This window comes from Tachysurus vachellii, chromosome 11 (genome assembly GCF_030014155.1).
Source record: "Tachysurus vachellii isolate PV-2020 chromosome 11, HZAU_Pvac_v1, whole genome shotgun sequence".
Classification (NCBI taxonomy): Eukaryota; Metazoa; Chordata; class Actinopteri; order Siluriformes; family Bagridae; genus Tachysurus; species Tachysurus vachellii.
The window spans coordinates 20,286,015-20,310,845 of record NC_083470.1 but is presented as its reverse complement, the minus strand read 5'-3'; the positions used below and the strand labels follow the sequence as shown (position 1 = coordinate 20,310,845).

Sequence of the window (24,831 nt, the reverse complement as noted above, 5' to 3'; positions counted from 1 at the left end):
TTGAAGAAGTGTCATTTCTGTCCATTTTCAGGGGTATCTATGATGCTAACTATACACTTGTCTAATATTAACTCATTTAAAAATACAATGACAGATTTTTACTTACATTAATTAAATCATTCTGCAACTATCTTGCATAAAGATGGGCAGACACGTGTTCGGCAATAAATCTATAAGGGAAAAGTGTTGAACAAATCTAAGGCCTGTAGAATTCACCTGGCAAGTGGAATGTAGGTCTGGGCGAGGGACCAACAAGAGCGCAGGGCAGGAGAAGGAGACTCTTTCAGCAGGACAACGCTGAGACGCCGCAACCACTCAAGCCAGTCATCTTTAGACACCTTTCTGGCAGCACCCCATGCCTACAAAACACACAAAACACTCAGAGACACGATCTGAACGTTTAAAAAGCATCTCAGCACATAATCTCTACAGTATTTGTTTTAAGGTAGAGGTTCCCAAAGTGGTCCATGAAGCATAGGTATTAAGATGTGGAGTTTTGTTTTTGTTACACTGGAGCACAAAAATTTGTTCTGAGGGGTCAACAGAATTTATTTTACAGCCGACGGGCCCGTGGTGGCAGACCTTTGAAGGAATTTCAAAATTTCACAACAGAAAACCGAACCTGTGTCCGCAAATATGGGAAGCTTTCATGAGTTTATGCAAGAGGAGGTGGCACAGGCTGCAGCCCAAACAGGTCTGTTTCTTTTCACGTTAAGAGCCGGCTGATTTTGAGTGACAAATAAAGCTGGAAAGACCTGCTCATTCTTTAAGCGACAGCTTTGAATCACTGTAACGCACTGGCCAACAAACGAAAGAGTTGAATGTGCTTCTTGGCCGGATCTCTGTCGGCACTTTAATGCTCTTATGCCTCGTCACCTTTTTCCAGTAAGCTAAAACACCATGCGTTGTAAAAGCCTCACTGTAATATTCCTAACTCTGTCAAAATACTAAAAATGTATGACCGAGCATGATTCATGATAGACAGAGTAGTGCAGATAAAGAAAACAACTATGACACAGCTCACTAGTTCGAGACCTTGAGACGGGTTTCAATTGATATTTGTCTGCTATTCCAAGCTTTATTGTTTTATTTTTTGGAGAACTGCAACTGTTGCAGAGCTCCAGCAAGTTGCGTGCCTTTCATCATTTATTCCAGAACACACACAAATGCCGATACTAGAGATAAGGTTTCAAAGAAAAGCGGTCTTAAGCTCTTAATAGGACAAGTTCAATTGCCAGAAGCTTTGCCAAAGTGTTTTGCTGTGCTCTGTATGAAAACATTGACTGAACAGCAATTAAGCTACCGGATGATTGAGAGGGCAGGCTTCAGGGTAGCAAAGAGAACATGGAGGAATATTTTGTACAGAACAAAGAGTTCTTAAATACGGAAAGTCTTGCCTAGTGCTGAAATCTGTATACCTAATGCAGTCGAGTTAACTTTTGTGTAAGGACAAATTCATCTTTAAGTTTGTAATTCATTTTTCATTATTATAAATTTGTTCATATTGACCTTCTGAAGTGCAGTTGTGCTGACATGCAACTTCTTCATCGGACCGGATTCGACCGGGCCACTCTCCAGTGTGTCGCTTTGGCTACTACGTGATTGGCGGTGCTGGAAAATCTGAGAGTCTTCTTCCTCTTCAGCCAAAGTGTAACCCTGGGAAACAGAAAAAACAATCAATACATACACAAAAACGAAATATTTCTGTCTGGACATAATACACTGCCCTAATCAAGGAAGTCCTCGAAGTTGCACTGGATATTCCAATATGTTTTTTTTGTAACATCAGCAGGAAGACTGTTAAATTGTTTTAAGATGGCCGGGCACCAATTATTAGAGGAAGATGGAGGATTGTCTGGGTTCAGTGGTAAGGAGTGTCTCACAAAAAAAAAAAAAAAAAAAAAAAAAAAAAAGGGTGTGGGTTGATTCCAAGAAAGGAAGGGAACATCCTCCAGCTAAAACAACAAGCTGTTTGTTCTGCTTTGAGTACATCACTCTCTAAATGAAATCAACACCATTCGCACTCGAGGGTGGAGCTGGGAATGATATGAAGTCATGGTAAAAATGTGGTAGAGGGAGAGGGACACTGACCTTAACGATGCGGCAGATGAGTACGTCATATCGCTGGTGGTTGATCCGGTGTTTTAACATCACTTTGTTCACCATGGGAATAAAGATCTGGTACTGTGTTTAAAAAAAGAAGAAGACAGGAAGTTTTCTAAAAGTGTTACAGTTGCCATGAAATTTATTTGATGCAGGTGAAGTTTATTGGATGCACACGGTTCTAAAAAGCAAATTCCGCTACCATATACGCAAATAACAAGCTACTGCCCGCCTTCATGATCAAAAGGTGCACATGGTGACCACATGCTGCCCTGGTGGTCTCTGGGGAGTTAGGGAGGGGTGATAAAAAGGAAAGTGACATCATCCCAGGCTTATTAGCAGCCGCACTGTGAACTCCAAAAGAATGGGAAGCGTCATTGTTGGGCTACTTGTGAAAGCTCACAGATTTATTTCAAAGACAAATTGATCTTGTCACTTAAGAACACAATCCAACGTGAATCAAATCAGCATTAAGTGCTTTCCACTGGACAGTGTAGCATTGGAAACTCTGACATTGGGCTTTCATTACGCAGGGCTCCTTAACTAGAAGCATACACTGGCACTAGGCGTTTGCAAGCACCTTTTTACCAAGCTGGAAGACCAAAGAGGACAAGGTGTCCATTGCTGTGCTTCGCAATTCGGGTGTTCCGTCCAACGTGCGCACGATGGGGTGGATGATTCTGGAAGCGTAGTCGGTGAAGTCTAAGGACTCGGTCAAACGGTCTAAGGTTTCCAAAGCAACCCTGCAGTCAAAACAGAGTGAATACTTTAACTTGAAAGCCATGTAAAAAATTACCAGCGGCACTGGGAATGCTAGAACATTTGCCCTTTAAATCTTATGAGATGACATCACAACACTTAAATAAGCAATCAATGAAAGTTAGGAAAAACATCATAAATTTATATTTCTAACAATTAGGGGAAAAGGATTTACAATTCTTTAGCAAATACGCATATAATCCTGTGTATGAAAATGTTTCCAGTTAAACAAGGGCAAATATATTCATTGACAAATAAAAAGAAAAGGAAAAAAAAAGAAAAAAATCAAAACCCAAATGTGTTTCCCCTTTGGCACAAAATGGTTCGCAAGGGTGATGAGGATATATCGAAGGCGACACAAGATGACAGGCCAAACCGCTCTGGTGTTTCAATCAAAGAGTTTCAATAACTTGATCCCTCTGATCCACAGGAGACCGCAGTCACCCGATTCACATCCATTCTCAACATCTTTGCTAAGCCAATTTTCAGGAGAATTTGACTACTTGCTATAGCTCCCTCAGAATCAGAGCTAACTGCTAAATGCTTAAACCATCGGGTAACCCATTTTTACTGATGGGTGAAGCCATCCCCTCTATAGATTTTGGTCTGGAAGAACAGCTACCAAACTTTTTGTGCTATAATGTATGTTTAGTTTAGACATTAAACCTATAAGAAAAAAAAAACTAACATTTTAGGTACATAAATCGATGAATGTGGTGTGCTGCAGTCACATGTGAAGTAAAGTTACTCTTTTCACCCGAATTTAAATATTTTCCTATATTCTAATAAATTCCTTCTTATCAATCTTATATTTATAGTTTTTTTGGACCACAAGGCAAAGTAGTCCATGTCATCAATTATTACACAGCACGAATCAGTCCTCGTCTCATCAGCCTCTCTTTGTTTCTCTCACAACTTATCATGTTAGTGAGAAGCCAGAAAGGGCAAAGACCTCTTTCCCAGTGCAGAAAACGGGAGTCTCCGGGGAGCCCAGTATCTCCTTCCACATATGTTCAATAAACACTTTTTACCTGCTCTTTAGTAGGATTAGATTATGTTTAGTGCCATAAAAGCCCCTGGAAGTTAGTTGTTACTATTAGAAGTCAATTTAAAACTTATTAGATCGACCGCATTAATGTAAACAGCCTGAACTAGAAACAAATCAATCCTTCCTGATCGATCAGACACGAGAACAGAGGTGTGGTATAATATTGTACATCGAGTGCTATGTAAAATACCACAATGCAAATATACAACGAGGGAAAGATGAACAAGTCGGTGAGTATACTGACTTGCGGGTTTGCAACGGGACATCAGGGGCATCAAACAGTTTGACTATAGGAGGGAGCAGCAGGTGGAGGTAATCATCCAGGTTGGCACCAAACAGCTGGATGGCCAAGAGCAGCTGCAAAGCAGACAAAAAAAAAAAAAAATACATCAATGGGCTGCTGAACGAAAAGAATTTGTGCTTTGAGAGAACATCTAGCCTTAAAAGAATTAATCAGTGAAGAATCAAATTTACACAATTTCATGCTCACTTCAGCCAAGACGTATTCATAATCACTGGAGCTCATGGCTGACAGGTTATGATCTTTCACCCCAAATTTGTTCTATAAAGATATCTAAATCTATACAATGTTACGGTAAATAAACAAATTATTGAAATAAATGCATTTTAAAATGTGGAATTATAACTTCCAGCTCTTCTCTAAAATTCCACCTTGAACCTTTACAATGCTGTGCTGACAGGACAGAATGATCCAAACTGCATTAAGGAAAAAAAAACAGGTGATCCTGGTTTTTTTTTCACAACGGCCACCCCTTTAGTCTTTTCTGGAAAAGATCAGAGAACAAAGAAAGGTCACATGCCACAACCTCAGCTGTTTTTTTTTTCCCTGCACATCAACTTGTGCGTAACTCCAAGCGTGTTTCAAGGTGGCCCAGACATTCCCTGTGATGCAGGAGCTCCCTGCCAGACCACTGTCCTGTCCAGACAAGAAGCCCTGCCACTGTACACACTCTATTGTATTAAGTGTCATGTCAGGGGACATTCTGTATACATGTGAGGTTAAATAATTGTAGACACTGGGTTTGTTGAATTGGCCTGCAGTCTTGCGTGTCTATGTCCCGTGTGTGGCTGATATTCTATCTGAGCAGTGGTGGGGTGTAGATCTTCTCTAGACGCCTGCTGATTACGGAGCACTTGGAGCCTATGATATTCTCCCTGCTGCTTTGAAGTCTTTTTTTCTGCAAGCCACGTTGTTAATTTTTTTTTTTTTGTGCTCTTCTGGCACGACATCCCAACATCTTAAATCTGTGATCTCAAGTGTGAAGTTGATTGTCCAATCAGTGGCCAATGAGTGCCACTTCTAATCAAGTTATTCTCACTGAACACCTTCAAGATGACCCATCCACAGAGCATTAAAGCTTACTGAATGTTTGTTTGATGAGGATGAAAATGATCTAAATAATAAGCTCCATTAGACAGTGCTCTCCATCACCATTATCAAAACACCAACTGAGGGAATATTTCTGGAAGAAGAGTGTTCGTCCCTCCTGTACCGTGTAAGAGACCTTGAAGCTGTGAAGCTGTTCTGGAGGTTTGTGCTTGTTCAAAACTTCTTCAGTCACCTCATGATTGAAAGCTAAACGCAAATATATAAGGAGAATTCTATAAATTTTGTAAGCTTGCGTTACAGGTGCTTTAAGGTTACACAGAAGTCTGGCTTGCTCTAAAACTTCATTAAAATACAACAATGAATTTTTTACCAATTCCTGCTCAAATTTAATGTTTTATCAAAACAAAGGATCAAATGTCTCACTGTAACACTTAACTGATCATTTGATAAAATTTTGATAATCTTTTCCACAGTCTCGGAAATGAACATAACTCACACGCAAAATTTAGACGTACTCACACTTTATCTTGAAATCTACTGGAGCCTGCTGTTGGTGTAATTTATAAAAAATCTGAATAAACTGAAAGTATGAAGTTTTGTTTGAATGATTTTCTAGCTAGCTAGCTGACACAAATGTTTATTCGGTTAGCAGCTTACATATTGGCACGAAACAGCAGAAAGCTAATCTTAGCAGACTGCTGATGCTCATCAAGGAGAGACTAAAAATTAAACAAGAGGGAAGAAAAACAGCCAAAAATGTAATTCTATAGTCAAAGAGAAAAAAGGTCCTTACGGTTGGTCCAGTAAAATTGATTAGCTGACTTTGGAAAAATTTGATAGATATTTGTAATATTTGCTATCAATGACTGAATGCAGATTTAAACAATCAGTGGTCTGTATTTCTGAACACTGAGTTCATCCCTGGACAGTACAGCTTTCACTAGACAATAACCAAAACAACAGTGATTTAATGCAGAATATTTATGTTTGCTGTATTAGAAGAGCTTTAAGAATCTAATGGCATCCATGACATCAGTGCACCAGTCACCCTAGAAAAAGCACACGATCTCCGTGAGGTTTCACATGTGGGAGTCAAAGTACTAAAAAAATTGCATCAATTGCACAAAACTATTCCAGATTTCCATTATAAACCACTCATCTGTCTGTCCGTAATGGCCATAGCGAATGCGCATCAGGAACCAAGGAGAGCTAGTCTGGAAATACAGTAAGATATATAAAAAATAAAATCTGCCTGTTACATTGTCTGCGGTAAAAGGGCTACAAATATTTGAATAGATACATAAGAAAAAAGGACCATGTGTTCTCGATACTGAGGTTACGGTATTCCAAAAAAAAACAACATTATCAGAACAGAATATCTGTAATATGGAAATAAGGTAGCAGACCATCAAAATAAAATACGTTTATTGAGTTTGGCAACAGAATATGAGTTTGGGGAACACGGTGCACTGAGTTCACCTGGTTTTAGGTGAATGTAGTGTTTATGTCATTTACAGTTCCCAGATGTATTCGACATTGATTCTGCCTTACGCCAATGTTTTGATGCCATTATTAAAATTTATGTGACAAAATCTCTCGAGCTCAGCCTGTGTAGAGTAAGAATATAATTGGACAAATCAAATATATAGATATTTTCAAATCACTCAGCAAAAAAAACAACATGCAGAATACCCAATAAGCTAGCTAGATGTTCAGCTAGCTACGTAACCAAGAGTACATTTCTAGGTTGTAAAATCAAGCTGAAACAGGAATACTGACCTGTTACTGCCAGTTCATCTCGCATGCCAGACTTCTAACCTTTGCTTATACCACACTAATACCTCAGCTGCACACGTACCTTTTTTTTTTTTACCTTTCCAATAACCTCCTACTCGGAAGATGCAGACAACTAAAGTGGTCTTGACGTACCTCTCATGAGCTTATCTCTTTAACCCTTTAAATGTATCAAACAAGACTTTAGGAAATCTTTTTTAGGCAGGATGCTGAGATCTTTTTTCAGTGGAAACCAGCACGTGAGGATATACAGTACGATCAGATTGCAGTCGGTGGCCAGAAGCTTATCGTTTCAATAAGCAAGCCACTGAGGTAGTGACAGAAAATAAATATTCATCTAGGACTGTAATAAATGCTTTATCTGCTGATGAAACATTTAGATTGTAAAACAAAATGAGTCCACATGGCTGTTAAGCAGAACTTCTTTGAGAAATCCAAGCATTTGTCTAAATGCTGTTTTATTTTCCCAGTACACTAGAAGGACTATAAACCATCCTATTATTTGCATTTACATGTCAGAAGTGTTCTATCAATTAGCCAGTTCATAGGAAGAGAAGAATCATGCAGCTGAAAGCCTGAAGCAGCAGGGTTCAGTTGTTATTTCAGTTGTAAATGATGACCAGGAGCATGTTGTCCAGCTGGAGTTATAAATGTTTAACCCTATATGTGCTTTAATTTATGCTTGTGTATATGTTTGTGCAAATCTTTACCTTCATGGTGACGCTCCGCCCGGGACTGCCGTCGTGCATGAAGACGCGCAGCATGTGTGGGATCAGCTGTGGCAAGTACAGCTTGAACTCTCCTCCCAGAGCCACGACTATCTGTTCGATCAGCAGGATGATTGTGTTCTGCATTGGGTTGTTGGGGGTCCAGTATTCCTGCAGGTACAAAAGATGAGGAAAAGAAGACTGTGTGCACTCTTTTAAAAACTAACAGTTATCTGGTTCTAACAGATGAAATGCTGAGTTACTGCAGTTATTATAGCCAATTATATTGAAAAACTTGGGTAAAAGGAACCTGGAAATGTGATTCAGCTCATTTTCATGTTCTTTCTCGTGTTTAGAACAAAATTAGTAGTTGGGTGAATTGACAACACTGAGGCACAGAGCTAAACAAACGTCAGATTATAAAGTGGTCCTGGTCTGTTCTTCTACACAAACTCTGGTGATTCAACTCAACTGCAGGACGTAAATCAAACATGCGGTGTGTTTTAGGTTGGTGGACCAGTTTTCTATAGATATGAGCTAATTTTATCTGTACAGTAAGTCACTAAAATGGGCACCATGGACAGACCAATAGCACTGTGGAAAAGTCTAAGATGTTCTGGATACATCTGGACCACGGTTGGGTGACATCTTTCATCTTGATCTCCACTTGACAAAGGTACTTTTAATGTTCTCAACTGTTATATATCTGACCAATGAGTAAGAGTGCTTTTACAAGTACATGTCCCTCAGTCAACCATTTCAAATTCTCTCTGATCCACATACAGAAGTTGGAAAATGAATAGGTGTGAAGGATCACGGTCAGACTGGAATAAAGGTAATATCTGCACTGAACATTTTTAGGTCACTGACAGTGAGGGCCAGGCCAGGTGTTCAGTAATATAGGTTAGCTTTACTTTTACACCTGATGCCACTTTATTAACCAAAAGCGTAAATGATCCTTTTGAAAAAAGCAAAGAACAGATGAGGGGTGGAAACAGTGAGTCATACGCCTTATAAAACTGTCAAAATCTTTGGCCAGGCGACTGCTGGCTGCTGTTAGAAACCTCTAAACCCCCAGCATAATTTTTATTGCAAATCTGCAATAGCAATTCCTGCTTTCTGCATCTGGATGAGTAAATAAAAAAAAGGAACCATCTAAGCTTTTTAATCTGTTACTGTAGAGCTGTATAAAGGTGTTAAGTGAGACCCCCGACAAAGAGCACTAGGAAACGGAACAAGAAGAACAGAGGCATTTCGTTTTTATAGTCACACATGCATGAAAGCTTAGTAGTGTCTGGTGCCTCGTCTCATTTGGGAAAAAAAACTGCACATGTACCTTAGAAGACAAATCAAAGATGTTAAGGTGATGAGTCACTTACTCGAATCAGGGTGACAATGTCGTCCATGTACGGGCGGATGTGGATCTTGACGAAGCACACCACCATACCCAGGAGAGGAACTAACTAAGAGGGGGCAAAGAACAGGTGTAATTAAATATAGAGACTCAGATCTCAGTTCTAATGATTTCAGAAATAACACATGGTTCTCTGATGCATACAAAAATGGGTCTACAATTTTTTTTTTAAAAGAAATTTAACAACCACTTTACATAAAAAAAAAAAAGGAATAAGACAGATGACTAACAAAGGTCAGAAATGTTTTCAGCCTGAAACGGTCTTACAAAAAAAGCATTGATAAATGTTACACTTGCATTCATATTTCACTGGGAGTTAAAAAAAGATGATGAAATATACATCAAGTACATAATTAAACTGAAATTCAAAGAACGGTTTTAAATAATTCCGAATACACTGCACCTGTTCTGTGACCGTGTAAACTGGATGCTTACTTCTTTTATGCTGGTGTCACACACTCGAATGACGTTGAGGAACGTGGGCATGACCTGAGGCAAGAACTGTACACACTTCAGGCCCAGTGACTTAAAAATGAAGGTAACAGCCTGCACCACCATGGTGTGGTGGTTGGACAGCGACGGGTCGCGCAGGATGCGCATTAGCGTCACTATGGCAACAGCCGGGTAAAACTCGTCCAGAGGTAAATTGCCCATGTTTACCAGCATTTCGCTGGTGCTGTAGTCGGCTAAAGAGGTGAACACGCAGACACAAAAACATGCACATGAGTAAGTTTAATCGGCTGACCAGTCTTGAGTGTGACACAGAATGAAACACACGGAAAGAACAATTTACATCATGCTAGTCATTTGTAGGCATTTGTTTAGTGTTAATACACTCAAGTACATACAGGTGTCTTGTGATGTTAAGGAAGTAGCACATCTCGAGAATCTATATGAGTTACACCATTATAGCTCTCAGATTTTATGACACAGGACTGATCTTTGCAGAAAGCCTACAGTATAGAAACGTCTGAAATGGATTTCTCTCTCTTTTTTTTTTTTTTTGGCTTTATTGAATTAATCGTCTTCGGATGTGAGGAGCCAAGCAGACAGAAATATTTTGTATATCTGAGTTATAAAATGGTTGCCTCAGCACACAGTGAGAGTCATGAACTATCTGCTCTCTCTCTCTCTTTCACTCTTCTTTCATTTTACAGCATAAAGTCAAACAAAGCAGCTGGACAAGAACTTCTGCTTGAAATCTCCCCCATGAGCCCACACCTGTCAAAGGCACTTTATGGTGTAACGTGAAACAAGCAGCACCGAAGTATTTCTGTTCTTTCACTGGTTAAATGTTGTTTAATGTTTAATGAAAGGCTTAACTTCATTTCTAAAATTCCACAACTGTTCAAAATCAGAATGTTTAACGTTAGAGATTATTAAAGCTCTGCAGAACCTTGAGGAACAACAGATCGATGACGTTAAGGCAAATTTTTTCCTTCTCACTGCCGTTGCCCCGTTAAACATTCGCGCGTCTGACGTGATGGAGACACTTCAGCTCAATGGCTTGTGAGTGGCAGCCTTAGGCACTGCAATAAATGTTACCCTAAACCTCATTACCTTCAGCTAAGGCAGTAATAAATCTGCACAGGCTGTGCGCTCTGAGCGATCTGTGAATGCTCCTGCTCTTGCATGGGGGATAAAGTGGACGCTGAGAAGGGGTTTGCGCCTTCACGACGGTGCAACCCAAGAGGTGGTGCGGTTTGCGGCTGATGCTTCCTGCGGTTGTATAAATGTCAGCCTGGCCTCGTGTGCACGTTAAATAAGTGCTTGTATGCTTCTATGACTTCATCTCCTCATGCATTTCCCACACACAACACACAGTGCCCTTTAAAAATCACTGAGGCGTTTGATGTTGGCGTGAACAGTGTTGTGTCTGGCTGATGGGAAAGTTAGTAAAATTGGAGTTAGAGGATCGCAGGTGCTCAGTTTTCACTGAGGTTAGAATATTAGACTCCAGGGTGCCAAAAAAACGGTGGAAGAAAGTTTGATGTGGCCAATGAAATGGTGGAAACAGAAGGATGATGACAAAAGGCAATGAAATACAATATGGAAGCAAAGAAAATAGCAGAGCCCTACAAACATCTACCAATCAAGCCAATACATTGAAGCAATAGCAGAGACTGATCTAAGCGCTTACTATATGATAAAGCACAAGAAAGAGAAAGAGAGAAATATCTCTCTATGATATAATATCATACGATGTACTCTGTCCTGAAATTACTGCAAAACACTTGTATGAGGGACAAACGAACAATTACAAATAATTACATTGATTAAAAAATATTACAAAATAGATTTCCAAGCCTTTATTTAAATTACTAAGTAAGGGAATTAAAAAAAAAAAATTGAATTCCTAAAATAAACATTTTTTAATTTGAAACCCAATGATAATTTTTGTTTGTTTGTTTCATTTGAATTCTCTACAGTTGATTATTAATACAACAGCTACAACAGATGTGTATTTAATGTTCTTTAGCCCATCTTGAGTGCTGTTGGCTGGATATTTAAACCACCAGTAAGATAAAAGTGTAATATATTCAATCATCTAGTTTTATTTCTCAGATCGGGCAGATGAAGTCGAGCAATATATAAAGCCTGCACGTTTAAAAGATCTTTCAGAAGACACTTCTTCCCAGGTGTAGCTTGGCTCTGTAACCATCAGAGCCATCACTGAGTGCATTCTTCCTTCTCTCAGCAGTAGACCTGACATAACTCACATTCGTTCTTATTTCACATGGCTCCTCTCTGAAATGTGGAGAGCAGCCAGTGCACAGACTTTCAAATATGAGGGAAAAGTGTGAGCATTTTAAAAGCAGTATTCCAGGCAGTAGCAGCAGCAGCACATGCTGAAAGAGTGCCCCAGACACTGCCCTTTACTGAAACCCTATCTCTCTGAGGGGAGATATCTCCTACTTCCTGCTCCTTTATGTAGCCCCACTGTTAAAACCATTAGCTCTCTACACCACAAGAAGACAGAGTGAAGTGCTTTGGGCCGTATCCAGAGCTGTGTTAGGCACGCGTAGTAAGGAAGTGATAGAGAATAAAGATTGCACACAGCTTTATTCAGACCTCATATAGAACAACAGACACGTATATGCTATGTATTAAGACAGTTGCGTGAGATGCGCTCGCGGGGTGGAGTATGAAACGAGTCATCTATCAGTTATGTGTATTTATTTTCTTGAATATGAAGTTGATTTTCATTCTGTAAACACACTAAAACGTATCTCTGCACTTCTGTGATCTGGATTTTTTTGGATCTGGATTAAAGAAAGACATTTATTTTTTCATTGATTAACTTGAGCCATAAGAGGAGCTCAGCTTATCCTTCAAACCACAGATACTTGAAGTCAGTACAATTATCTATCTACATAATTATTTTCAGGTTTAACCCCAACTGTTTTTTTGCTTGAAAAATGTGGTTGTGTGGTCTAGACGTGATTTTTATGCCTCAACTCAAGAAAACGTGTGAACTACACAAAGGTCATTTTCATGATTTTAATGGGGCACTCAACCAATTAACTACAGCACATGTGCAAGTCTGGATCTGGATCAGGAAAATCTTCCCTGTGTAAATATTGACATAGCTTTCAAACTTAATTTATCAACTCTAAATCTGGCCCTTAAAGAGCAACTTGCCAACCACAGCAATGTCTAGTGTCACCCATCGTGTGTAAGCTCTAAGCTATGCTCCTCGTCTGACAAGCGATAAACTGAATGTTCCATCACAAAACATGGAAAACATTTGCGTAGTTTTCTGCAAATCTACAGCGCAGTTGATTAATGTAGCCCTTCACTAGTATTTACATAACGGCTTTCAGAAAAAGCTTTTAACTCCACACTTCTGTGGTCCGGCTTTTTGAAATGTTCTGGGGGGAAAGAACCTGAAGTTTCTTGTTAAAGACCAAAGAGCTAAGATGCCAGTTAGCTGAATTACAATGATTTGTGGTATAGATGTTGGGACATGTTGGTTGCGTGCGTGTCATGTTCTGCACCTGGTGAAGTGACAATGCGTAGAATTTTCTTAAGCTTCGAACAAGAACCTAGCCACCTAAATGAATGAATGTACCTAAGGCCTACATAAAAAAGAGCTTAAAACAGCGAAGAGAGTAATCAGTGTGTATTATTCTATTATTGTGTCAATATAAAGGTGCATAGTTTACAAAATGTTGTTACAAGCACACGTAAGCTTTTCAGGATACGAACATGACCGGATTACGCACAATACCAATACAGGAGCCTACAGTGTTGGGAAAGCACCACTAAGATGCCCGATCAAATCAACTACTAGCTTGTGTTAACTATTAAGAACAGCATTCCTATGGAATTGGGCTTTTTTAAATGCAGCTTAAGCTGTACCTAAAGCTGTGTTTACCTGAGTCTTGACTGGACTTTGATTCTGACAGACTCACAGCAGAAGCATCGCGTGATTGGTCAATCATGCCAATGTTGACCTTATGCTTATAGGGGTCCAGGGCGCCGAGAAGGCCTAGCACACGGATGGCCTGGGAAAGAAAAGCAGCGTTTCAAAACAAAGCCGATTTCCCTCGACATTACAACGTGCTGTATCTGAACTACTCGTTCTACTCGTGTTACACTACGAATCAGGAGTTTCAGGTATATGTAATGTATAATGCTGACATACAGCACTTTATTTTAGTAATGAGGGATTGCTACAAAGTGAAGAATGGGAGAAGGATTCTGCTTGAGTGGTATAAATACATAATCATAGTTAAGACATGAGAAGTAAAAGTTAAGCGAACTCCTGTTGGGTTATTCTAGATAACAGTATACAATATATTCTAGATATATATACTAGATTATCAACAAAGAGCATTCTAGAGATATACTTAAGTAAAAATAGACTGTTATTTTGGATAATGAAATAAAAGTGTTAGGTGAAATAGTGAAAGGAAAGTGCTATTGTAATAACAGTGTTATTGTATGTATTGTTTAATTAAAGTATCGTCTTAAAGCTTCATCTTAGATATTAACGTAAAAGTTAAGTGTACTAATAACGCAACATGTTTTTTGACACCAATCAGAATCTCGAGCAGTTTGTCCCACCACCAGAGTGGCAAAAAAACGTTAATGAGGGTCATCAAGGGTTCTAACAGAGTTGCTAGGTGGAATTTTATAAAGGTAAAAAGGTCTTGTTTACAATGGATGTTTGGACTGATTAACACACTGGGAGAGGTATGTGTGAGTGTGTGTGTGTGTGTGTGTGTGTGTGTGTGTGTGTGTGTTCACAAGCACATTCAGCACTGTAGACCTTTTTTTTAATACGATACCAGTATAAATAATTTCAAAACAGATATTAATCCAGTTGTAGCAGATCAATTAGATCAGTATCAGAAAAACCCCCAGGATATTTTCACAAGAAGCTACTTTTTCAAGGTCGCTGGTTTTCAGTAATTGCCATTTCTCGCATGCATTTCTCACCTCTCGCCTGATGCCCTGGTTCTGCTCTGTTTTTAGGAAGTTGAGTAGCACCTCCAGCAAAGAGGGATACTTCCTGTAAGGTTCCACCACATAGCCCGTACTGGCCACCTGCTGGCCCAGTGTCCACAGCGCCACCTGGTGGGTAACAAAAATGTGATGAAGATTACTGCATGGTTATGTGAGAAGCTGATTACTTTCAAGTGAGAGGAAAAAAACAGTTACAACAAAAGTGACAAAGGGAACAAAACTGCCTCACGAACATACAGCATTATATGTAACCATAAGTGGATTAAAAGCAGAACATGATGACTTTGCTACAAAAATGTGCTTTAAGAGGAATAAAATCACTTTAGGATGTGGTAGCAAAAACAGCATTGATTTTCCTTTACCTGCATGCCTCAATACCTTTTATTTCTTAAAGCACACACCAGACAACAAGCAAATAAATTCTAGAAAGAACTATTAGGTGAGTATTTATGATCGTTTTTTGTTTATACAAAGAAACTCACAGAGAAACCAAAAGACGTAAGTAAGAAGTGAGGGTTTTTTTTTTTTTCTCTTTGGCTTGTGTTTTCCTTCAAAAAACCCAAACTCACTTAAATCACCTTGGCTTTATGACGCCTGTGACTGCTTTAGTAGAGAAAGTTATTAATGTGGGAACTGGACCTTATCATAGTTATGTTAACTGCTACAGTTTCCCTGCTCTGAAGTTGGTGCCAAGCAACAGCTAAATGCGGTTTAGTTATTTGGCCAAGCTTTACAATGGGAGCTCTGCCACGGAGAGGTGAGAAGTGGGGGAAAGCAATATACCACTCATAATAAGCATGCCGTGACTAACAGCACTGTTTAATTTAGTGCGAATTAAGAATATGTCGACCTGCGTATATAAATAGCTTCACAGCACAAATGAAACAATTACAAAGAAAAAAAGTGAATGAACCTGAAACTGATTTCCCACTGTTTAATGTCATTCTGAAACAAATGGCAGATTCTGCTGTATCATCGGTTTAAAACTGTTCCAAACCCTAAGCATACCTGTCTTTTGGCCAAGGAGGATGAGTCCTGAAGCATGTCCATGATGATGGGGAAAAGCTCATCCATCCACTTTCTCATCTCCAGACCACTCACCTGCCACCATAAAGGAGCACACACACACACACACACACACATACACACTCGGTCAGTTACAAGCAAGAGATTACTTTTAAAATTTTTCCAAAAAACTATGCCTTCAACAGGTTTAAAAATCATAATGGAATTCAGGAGAAATTACTTTACTTAATACATGTTTACTCCTCAAACCCTTAGATTGCAGACATTACATATTGTTTTGTCAACCACAAACAAGGACTACTCTCCCAATTCTCTTAAACCTCCTCTTCCTCACCGTTACTCTCCTACATGTCTGTCTGAATCATCTGTACAATTACAACTCTAATCCTGATGTCCTCGTGCCCCTGCTACATACAGTAGCTCACCTGATCAGTACAGCATATGGGATCATTTACATAGCGTGACAGGTCACAGGGTCAGCAAGCAGTGAAAGGTCCATACCTGAGCCAACTCCCCAATGGTAGCGAGGACGCTAATGACTACACCAGGGTTAGGGTCTGGATCCTTCAGCTTTAGGATGAGTGCCTATATGGAAAGCAATCGTAAAATTGAGTTAGCTCATTCATAAATAATATCAAATCGAACAACAGAAAGTTTCAGTGAGCAATACTTTGATCTATATCTAACTATACAAAAAATATGGAAAATACACACAGACACACACACACTCACTTAGTATAACCTTCATGGTGAAAGGCAAGAAATTATATCACATTAATGTTTAAACCAGTCCAGTATAATAGCTAGAAAAATATACATAAATAAACAGTTATCACAATATTGGTATAGTGTGGTACATGTTAAATGATTATACTTTGAGAATGGGCTCCATGTAGGGCCTGATGAGCCGGGGGGCATTGGACACGAGATGGCCGAGCATGCGAGCGCTCTGCTCTTTGTTCCGGCCAACACCGCTGTGCTCCAGCTCAGTCAAGATCTGAAAAAGAGCAATGAGAAAGGAGGACAGTATGTTACCATGACAATAATCCAAATGTCTGTGTTACTATAAGCATTATCCATATGTGAAGTATGCTCCTAATTCATATCATGATTACCTTACAGGTCGAGGGCATAATACCACCTAAGTCAGTATGGGGAAATGAAAAAGAAGCACACTATGTTACCGCAACTAAGTTGCCATAATATTCGTCGCTGGCATAAAGTTAGTTGAACCATAACCCCATCTGCTGGCAGCTCAAAAAACTACACACCAATAACAAAAACTTTTCAACATGCCTTCCGCAAAGTATGAGTGGTGTTTAAATGAATGCGTTAACGTGTTAGTACCTCATTTCAGAACAGTGAAAGACAGAATCACACAAAGTAGGGTTTATTTAAAACAAGATTCGCTACCTGAATGAGCATCTTCCGCAGAAAGGGCATGACAAAGGCTGGGTTCATGCTGCTGAGGCGGCCGATTGTACAGATGGCCAGCTCTCGAATCTCAAACACTTCATCATTCAGTGCCACAAAAAGAGCCTGCAGGTTCTCGGCTTGTGCCAGGTGGGCGTCGAAGCGTTCGTCCAGGGACGCCAACACACAGTAACGAATGTCGGGATCTGGAAAAATTGTGAAATGGGAAACAGAGTAAGTGATAAGCCAGAAATGAAGCACTGAAAATTCCAGGGTAGAACGGTCATATGCTGAAAACTCATTTTCAAAGAGGAGTAACACGCCTCCTTAATACACTGCAAATACAGCCAAATTTTCAAAACTAAAAGGATTAATGACAGAAAAAAGCTTTAGTAAGACATTACTAAATTTTTGGGCACTGAAGAAAAAAAAAAAGACCAGTAGGATCGAAAGTTGTGCTAACAGAACCATTCGAAGCCAACAGTATAAAAATCATTTTACTGGATGTTTTCGTGACATTAAATTCATCATAGAAACTACAACAACTACAGGAATTTTAGATTTCCGTATACTGTCACATTCCTGATTACCACTAAGGCATTTCTTAATTTCCTGTTGTAGTTCCTTTTTCCACTCTATTTTTAAATCTTCAAATCTAATTTAATTCAGACCTTTTCTTTTTAAACAAGAGTATTCAGGCGTATGACCCTAAGTCTGGAGCAGTAAAGTGGCATGTCTGTCCTTTCTTTCTTAATCTGGGCATACATTAGGTATAATGATCTAATTTAAAAAAAAAAAAAGAAATTTACTTTGCCCTACAACTCTGCTGTTAACAACAGAGTAACCTACAGCTACAATTAAAGCCTTTCCCACCTGGATCTGTGATGCCTACTACCAGCAGTTTGCTGAGGACGTCAGCTACCACCTGCACAGCCGTCTGGCTGACCACGTGGCCGTGCCCACTGATAAGGTGGATGGAAGGAGTGAGGAGACGTGAGCAAGTTCGTGCTGCCTCCATGCGGATTTCTTTGTGCTCGCTGTTCAGAAAATGGTCGGCACAGTGCCGCACAAACTGTGTTAATGAATGACCTAAAACAAAGCAAGAGATAAGATAAGTTAATGCTGGCTGATTTCACAAATTAAGCCTTTTTCATGTGGTTTATTTTCAGTGGACTATGGTAATGTACTACCAAAGTTGCATCATTTCCTTCTGACTACTATTGTGAGAACATTTATGGTTTAATGGATATGAGAAACATGTTCTACCCTCAAACTCAAAGCTGCCCAGGGTGCGCAGAGCTAGTGTAATGCTGCCCACATCACTGGCCTCAGGGATGTTGGTGAGGCTGGGTGAGGCCAGCTGGTGTGCAAGGCCTTTGGGCATGCCAGGGTGCCGTAGTGGCTTGTGCATCAGCACCAGTGACAGCATCTTAAGCAATCCGTCCTGGATATCTTTCTTAAGTTGAGGGATTTGTCGGCTCAGGTCGTACAGTACGGCTGTCAGAGCAGGGCTAGGACAGAGGACAGAGAGAACTGCAGTCAGCATCATACAGTACATAATACTCAGTTGAGGACAAATAGCATTAATACATGTTTAAAGTATGATGTTCAGAAAAACGTCATCATTTACACATCATGAGTTATGAGTGTCATAATTAATTAAAAAATTATTTATTTCAGTAAAGTTTTCTAGTGTCATTGTAATGTCATACAATATCGTTTAAAAATCAAAGATTTATGTCTTTGTTTTTTTGGGCTTTGATAATTTTTCATCAGGTATCACTTACAAAACTAGAACAATAAAATCTACTTTGTTCAGATCACAAATACAGCCGTAATCATCTGTAAGTGATTATAACACTGTAGTGTAGTTCTAAAACAGCCAAAGTATCCAAATGTGTTTACTAGCAACTAGCTAATACTAACTAGACAGAAATAAAACTTTCATCCATGCATGTGCCAACCAACAGTCAGTGTGAGAGAGACATTGACTATTCTTGGTCATTAGGGATTCTTGCATGATGGACTGCATAAGTTGATTTTATGGCGATTCACTGTGATTATTACCTAAGTCCAACAGCTAACATCGGCTCTAGAAGCTCCTTGATATCTTGATGAATACTGGGTCCCATAGCTCTAGACAGCATGCTGATACAGGTGAAGACGGTGGCGTCTACTTGCATGGTCTTCTGTCTCCTGAAAGAATAAGACAAGGGTAAGGGTTCGCATATGCCGTTTTCACAATATAATGTCATTTACTCTTTCCTAGCCTAAGCAGAAAAGTCAAATAAAAATAAAATCCTTAAAAAGTAGACATCGTAGAGGGGAGTTTAACAGTTCTTACTTATGTGCAAAGTCCTTCGGTGGCAGGGCTGCTTTAATAATCTCGAGGATCTTGGAAAGGTAGGGCTGAATCTCAGTCCTCACGGCCACCACTAATAGCCCGAGGGCCTGGAATGCTGCTGTGCGCTCTTTCTCTTTTTTCAGACAGCCCAGCAGGTGACTCATCGTGTCGGACAAATACTGATCTAAAACCAGAGATTTAAAGATATGATACTAAAAGCTAACTCTACTGACAGCCTTAACATCCATCGTCATTGGCACCAGATCAATATATATTGCAGGACGCCCTGTAAACTTTATGGACATGGATTTAGAATTACAGCTCTGCTTTATACACTCACAGAAAGGAAGCTTTGGTATCAGATACTTCCAACTTAATCCTAATTGTAAACCAGTGCTAGTCACTGTTTTGAATAATAAAACATAACATTAGAGAGATTTCTTAGAGTAATCAAGTTCAATACCTGTGAAGGTATGGGGCTGGAAGGCTGCGAGACGAGGCAATAGATTGAGGATAGTCATCTGGATGAGAGGATTTTTAGTGGTCCTGTACTTCAGCACCCAACGGCACACCTGATAAAACAGCAAGTGAGCATGTAAAACAAGTGACATACAGGAAAGTCTGTCTTTGAGGACAAAATGCAGAAAATAAGACGAGAAGGGGCAGAATCTGGATAATAATCATTCGGCGTACATAGTTAAGGCTCTTTTATTCACTCATTGATGAATTTGCAATTATGATTGGTAACAGAATGGCTCGGACAATAGTTCCAGCTGTTATTCATAGCATAGGTTTATATTAACCATCGCCAAAATTATCGCCAAATAAAGTCTTCAGGAGAGACGAGGTTTTATTTAGCAGTTTCTAAACAGTATGACAAACAGTGTCTGATTCACTTTAAGAGACAGAATAGAGAGATTGGTGATGGGATGCTGATGCTTAATGTTATGGCAACGTGACAAGGTGATTTCTGTGTGAACGTGAACGCACTTGATCAAAGCGCTCCTCCATCAGCTCACGACAGTAACGGCTCTCCACCAGCGTGCTCTTAGAGGGAACGGGCACAGCACCGAAGCTGAGGAAACACTGTTGGCTGCTGTAACCCAGGAGCCCAAGCAAGGCATTGGATTGGGGAGGCTGCACCGACTGGAAGCTGGTGAAGGGTGTGATATGACGTGGCTTGGCCCCAAAGGCCATCAACTCTTTGCAGTACTTATCATGAACCAGCTGCTGCTGCGTGATTTCATCCATGTCTTCCCGCAAACGCTAAAGAAGAGAGGTAAAATTCGCAGTGTGTGAGAACGGTGAGTTAGAAATGAAGAGTAGATGACATAAGATGACAGACATGGACTTTTATGCACAATACTAAACTATGATTTGTAATATAACTAAGAGGAATTTCAGACAAATACCTCGCCCTCCATGCTGCTGATGCGAACCAGCTCATTCAGAATCAGCAGGGCACCATGGCATCTGTCATCCTTGTTCATGCCTTTCTCTTTAGCCAACGTCTCATCAAACCCTTTCTCTGCTTCTTCGAAGGTTTGCTATGGACCAGAATTATCCGAAACGGAATTTATTTAAACACCTGTAAAATCTAAAGAGTTAACATACAACCATGTATACACTTTACAGTGTAAATGTTTGCATTTTCTTGGTAAAATCATTTACCAAACCTATTTTAGCTTCCTTTTATTATTAGGTTTGCTGTTGAAACCAAATGGCAGGTGCTTTATTAGCTTGCTCAATATTTCACACCCTTAATCCTAGTTCATTTATTTCAATGTGCTTTATTTAAAGTTGCAAGTCAATGAAAGTGGAAACAGAGCAGGAGACAGGTTTAAAGAAAGAAAACAAACATTATAAAATAAACAGCAAGAGCAACAGTCCTTAGATACAAATGGGGAAAATTCTCATTCAATCTTTAAATGGACTGGAATTAGCTGAAACGCAATTCCAAACAAATCCACCTTATCACTTTAGTGGTCTCTATAAAGTCACACCCCCAAAAATCCAAGCAGTGTATTATAGAAATGTACTCTTCCACCATGCCCTGTGGAGTGGTGAGAGCTCACCTTGTACCACTGAGGTTTCTGCATTTCCTTGGTCTCTCTCTGTGTGGTGAGGATGAGACAGGCTCTGAGAGCGGACACTGCTCCCTCACGTATAGCCTGCTTAGAGTCCCACACTGCATAGAAGATGTTGTCAAAGAACGGTTGAACTTGTTGAAAGAAGAACGTGGGTGCACTGACGGCCAGTTCCCGCAACACTAGCACCTGCAAATGAAAAAACAAAGTTAATATGAGGTTCTCGTTCCATCACGTAACGAGAGCTAAGCTGTAAGAGTGATGTGAAGCCGCACTATGTTGGTGTGCTAGCTTTTGAGGGCCATGGGTGTACAAACTGAGCATTTGGTGTACAGCTCAGTGTGTCACTACCTACTCAAACGATTGTGCTGAGACCAGTGTTGTGTATCTTACGAAGATTAATGATGCACAGCTCAAAGCATGGGCTAAATGCCACTGCCACAATTATTAACAGTTAGTCAAATGACATTGTGAGTAATGTGAAGTATAAATAAAGTGAAAATATGATGAAAGAAATTGATCTTTCTTGTAAGCTAATAAAGGTCACATTTTAATTCTAAATGTTAATATACTAGTTGATCAGTTACTCCTTGTGAACATGCATAAATAAACATTCGAGATTGGGTCAGTCCAGTATTTTTCACCTACCGCTGCGTGGCGCCGGCCCTCGTTCCTGTCCGCTCCAAGCCACTCCAGAGCCCGCTTCACCTCAAACTCCACGTACTCTGCAGTGAAGGTGTCTCCTGCCATAGATAGGTGCCCCATGGCTTTGGAGGCCATCTCCATGACTACCGAGTCACTGGAAGGCAGGAGGTTACGCAGGTAGTTGGCAAATCGGCTGATCCGGGTGGCATTGCCTCCTTCCACTCCGATCAAGCTCACTGAACAGGATGGTACATTGACAAAGAAATTATTAGAACTGCACTGGTAATGGTTCATGCTCAAAATGTTCAAATTTGGTTATCATGTGAATAAGAGGCCTACGTGTAATAATATTAATAATAATAATATTAATAATAATAATAATAATAATGCCCTATTCTGTGCAAATGTAATAAATCTTAATGTACAAGAGTTAACAAACAATTGCTAAGTTATAGTTCCATTAAATGTTACTGTTACAAGACAAAATGATTTCATAAGGAACCTAAGATTTGCTTGACAATCTACCTATAGTCATTAAAAAAATAATTCAGGTAAGCTCGACATACCTATGGCAAGAATACCTCCTTTTTTCTCATTCACATCCGAGCTGGAGACCAGCTCGAATATGTGGTGGTTTAACTCATCGTAAAAAGTGGTGGCTTCTTCTTGGCTCAGCTTTAAGGGAAACAATATACATGCAAGAATTAGTGTGCGCTCAAGTCCACATTAAACACAAAAATGTTGGAAAATAAGATACATATATGATATTTCATAGAAAAAAAAACATTTAAAATAACATACTGTGGAGATATATGGAGATAAGATATACAGTACTACACAAAGGTCAGCAGCATGAAACAAAACGCTTTGGTAATTTGCTTTCAAGTTTTTTTGTGAAATTTTTTTTTTTACACAAAAAACTTGTGATCTTTTTTGATTCAATAATGCAAAAAACATCATATAATCATCTAAGACAAGAACTTTTCTGTAGCACTTAGTGAGTGAGAGTGAGTGAGTGACAGGGTGAGTTTGAGAATGAGTGAGTGAGTGAGTGAATGAATGAGTTTGAGAGTGAGAGTGTGAGTGAGTGAATGAGTGAGTTTGAGAGTGTGAGTGAGTGACAGAGTGAGTTTGAGAGTGAGAGTGTGAGTGAGTGACAGAGTGAGTTTGAGAGTGAGTGTGAGTGAGTGAGTGAGTAAGTGAGATAAAGCTGTATGACGTTGAATACTTCTCTCAGTTCTGTGGTCACATAATGCTGAAGGTCCTTAGCAGCTTTGGCACGCGTGTCCTCATTCCGGCTCTTAAGACCACTCACGAATTGCTGCAGCACTGTACCTGTGCCGGACATCCTGGGGACAGCGGTGCCACGAGCCGCAGCCTCTGCAACCCATGCAGACATTTTTATTCACTCTCACCAAAGATCCACCTCATAATCAAACGACTAATGATAAAAGCACTTCGTTCAACAAGCCAACAGAAAGAAATTTTGTATTGTGGCAATAATATCTGACATCCATGCTTAATTCTAGACTAAGAATAAATGGAATTGATATTTTCTATTGATTATATATTGATATATATATATATATATATATATATTAATATTATATTGAGAGAACCTTCAGAAGGAAACTAACCACAAACCTTGAATGACTCTGTACCTTATATGTGATTATTATATTCTTGTTATGGTTCAGTTGACACGTCACTGGGAAGGTTTGAAAGATTTCTGCAAAGCAAGAAATGTTACTCTAATAACGTGGTGCTCTTAAAAGCATGTTATATACAGATACAACAGTTACACCTTCGTGTTAAGTTTGCATTGTTGCTAAATGTAAACACTGCCAGTGTAGCTGCAACTTTCTTATGCATCACGCTGTCATTCTCATATTGTTATTAGTTCAGATGCTAGCTAGGCTCAGCTAAACTGTGCAGCAGCGTTACACAGAGTATTTACAAAACAGTAAAACACGTATATATGCAAAAGGACGTGTAGAGGAATCTCTAAGCGTCAAATTCATCACCGGCGTTTTTATAAACCTGAGCAAAGACTAGCCACAAACATGTATGCTAACTAGCTTAGCGTAATTCGCGGTTAGCAAGAGGATGCACATTGACTGCTGGTTATGTAGAAACCCTTTCAGCGAGGTTAACACGGCGTGTATAAATGTATTTGTGTCTGAATCAATGACATATGAAAAGCGACAACGGAATAAGTTGCATATCTTACTTTTATTATGTTTTCCTCTGGAGATATTCTCCTCGCAGGGGAAGCCTGCAGAGGAATACCGGGGCGGGGTTAAGCAGCAACACTGAATTGACTAATGGGCTGAAAGTTTGAGAATGATTGACAGCCGGGTCAACCAATAAACTTGTGTGAACCCGAAAAACGACGAAGGAAGTCGTTAGAGAACAGTGTTGACTTAGCGGTGGATTTGTCCAATGACCGTCGTCTGAAAACATGAAGGTTATTCAGTTATTCAAAAAAGTAGTCAAATACTGCAAATAAACACCTCGTTTTTCTGCCTGAAAATACTACTAAAGTTAAAGATTTTAATACACCTAGAATATTCGAGCAGAATTGTTAGGAATGTATACAAGAACATAGAGCTCAATCAAATCCTCATTCATTCTTTCATTCATTCATTTTTCCTTAACAATTGACTCA

At 39.6% G+C, this 24,831-nt stretch overlaps 1 protein-coding gene across 2 annotated transcripts in view; it reads right to left on the bottom strand.

Annotated features, from left to right (window-relative positions):
- The window catches only part of mtor (mechanistic target of rapamycin kinase), a 79,157-nt gene extending 54,638 nt beyond the window's left edge, over nucleotides 1-24,519 (bottom strand). The window contains exons 1-27 of one of the 2 annotated variants that reach the window (XM_060881901.1): nucleotides 24,394-24,519; nucleotides 23,808-23,892; nucleotides 23,392-23,543; nucleotides 22,730-22,838; nucleotides 22,167-22,399; nucleotides 21,507-21,707; nucleotides 20,844-20,978; nucleotides 20,422-20,697; nucleotides 19,895-20,003; nucleotides 19,432-19,615; nucleotides 19,155-19,283; nucleotides 18,354-18,598; nucleotides 17,961-18,176; nucleotides 17,088-17,293; nucleotides 16,549-16,671; nucleotides 16,176-16,259; nucleotides 15,657-15,749; nucleotides 14,622-14,756; nucleotides 13,555-13,684; nucleotides 9,612-9,862; nucleotides 9,142-9,225; nucleotides 7,766-7,933; nucleotides 4,155-4,267; nucleotides 2,684-2,846; nucleotides 2,092-2,184; nucleotides 1,510-1,656; nucleotides 217-359 (exon numbers count right to left, since the gene is read on the bottom strand). In XM_060881901.1, the coding sequence (XP_060737884.1) occupies nucleotides 217-359; nucleotides 1,510-1,656; nucleotides 2,092-2,184; nucleotides 2,684-2,846; nucleotides 4,155-4,267; nucleotides 7,766-7,933; nucleotides 9,142-9,225; nucleotides 9,612-9,862; nucleotides 13,555-13,684; nucleotides 14,622-14,756; nucleotides 15,657-15,749; nucleotides 16,176-16,259; nucleotides 16,549-16,671; nucleotides 17,088-17,293; nucleotides 17,961-18,176; nucleotides 18,354-18,598; nucleotides 19,155-19,283; nucleotides 19,432-19,615; nucleotides 19,895-20,003; nucleotides 20,422-20,697; nucleotides 20,844-20,978; nucleotides 21,507-21,707; nucleotides 22,167-22,399; nucleotides 22,730-22,838; nucleotides 23,392-23,511 (3,890 nt within the window). In that variant the 5' untranslated portion in view covers nucleotides 23,512-23,543; nucleotides 23,808-23,892; nucleotides 24,394-24,519. The remainder of the gene's footprint in view (nucleotides 1-216; nucleotides 360-1,509; nucleotides 1,657-2,091; nucleotides 2,185-2,683; nucleotides 2,847-4,154; nucleotides 4,268-7,765; nucleotides 7,934-9,141; nucleotides 9,226-9,611; nucleotides 9,863-13,554; nucleotides 13,685-14,621; nucleotides 14,757-15,656; nucleotides 15,750-16,175; nucleotides 16,260-16,548; nucleotides 16,672-17,087; nucleotides 17,294-17,960; nucleotides 18,177-18,353; nucleotides 18,599-19,154; nucleotides 19,284-19,431; nucleotides 19,616-19,894; nucleotides 20,004-20,421; nucleotides 20,698-20,843; nucleotides 20,979-21,506; nucleotides 21,708-22,166; nucleotides 22,400-22,729; nucleotides 22,839-23,391; nucleotides 23,544-23,807; nucleotides 23,893-24,393) is intronic. The other variant, XM_060881900.1, reaches the window with a different exon arrangement.
- Nucleotides 24,520-24,831: the final 312 nt, after the last annotated feature.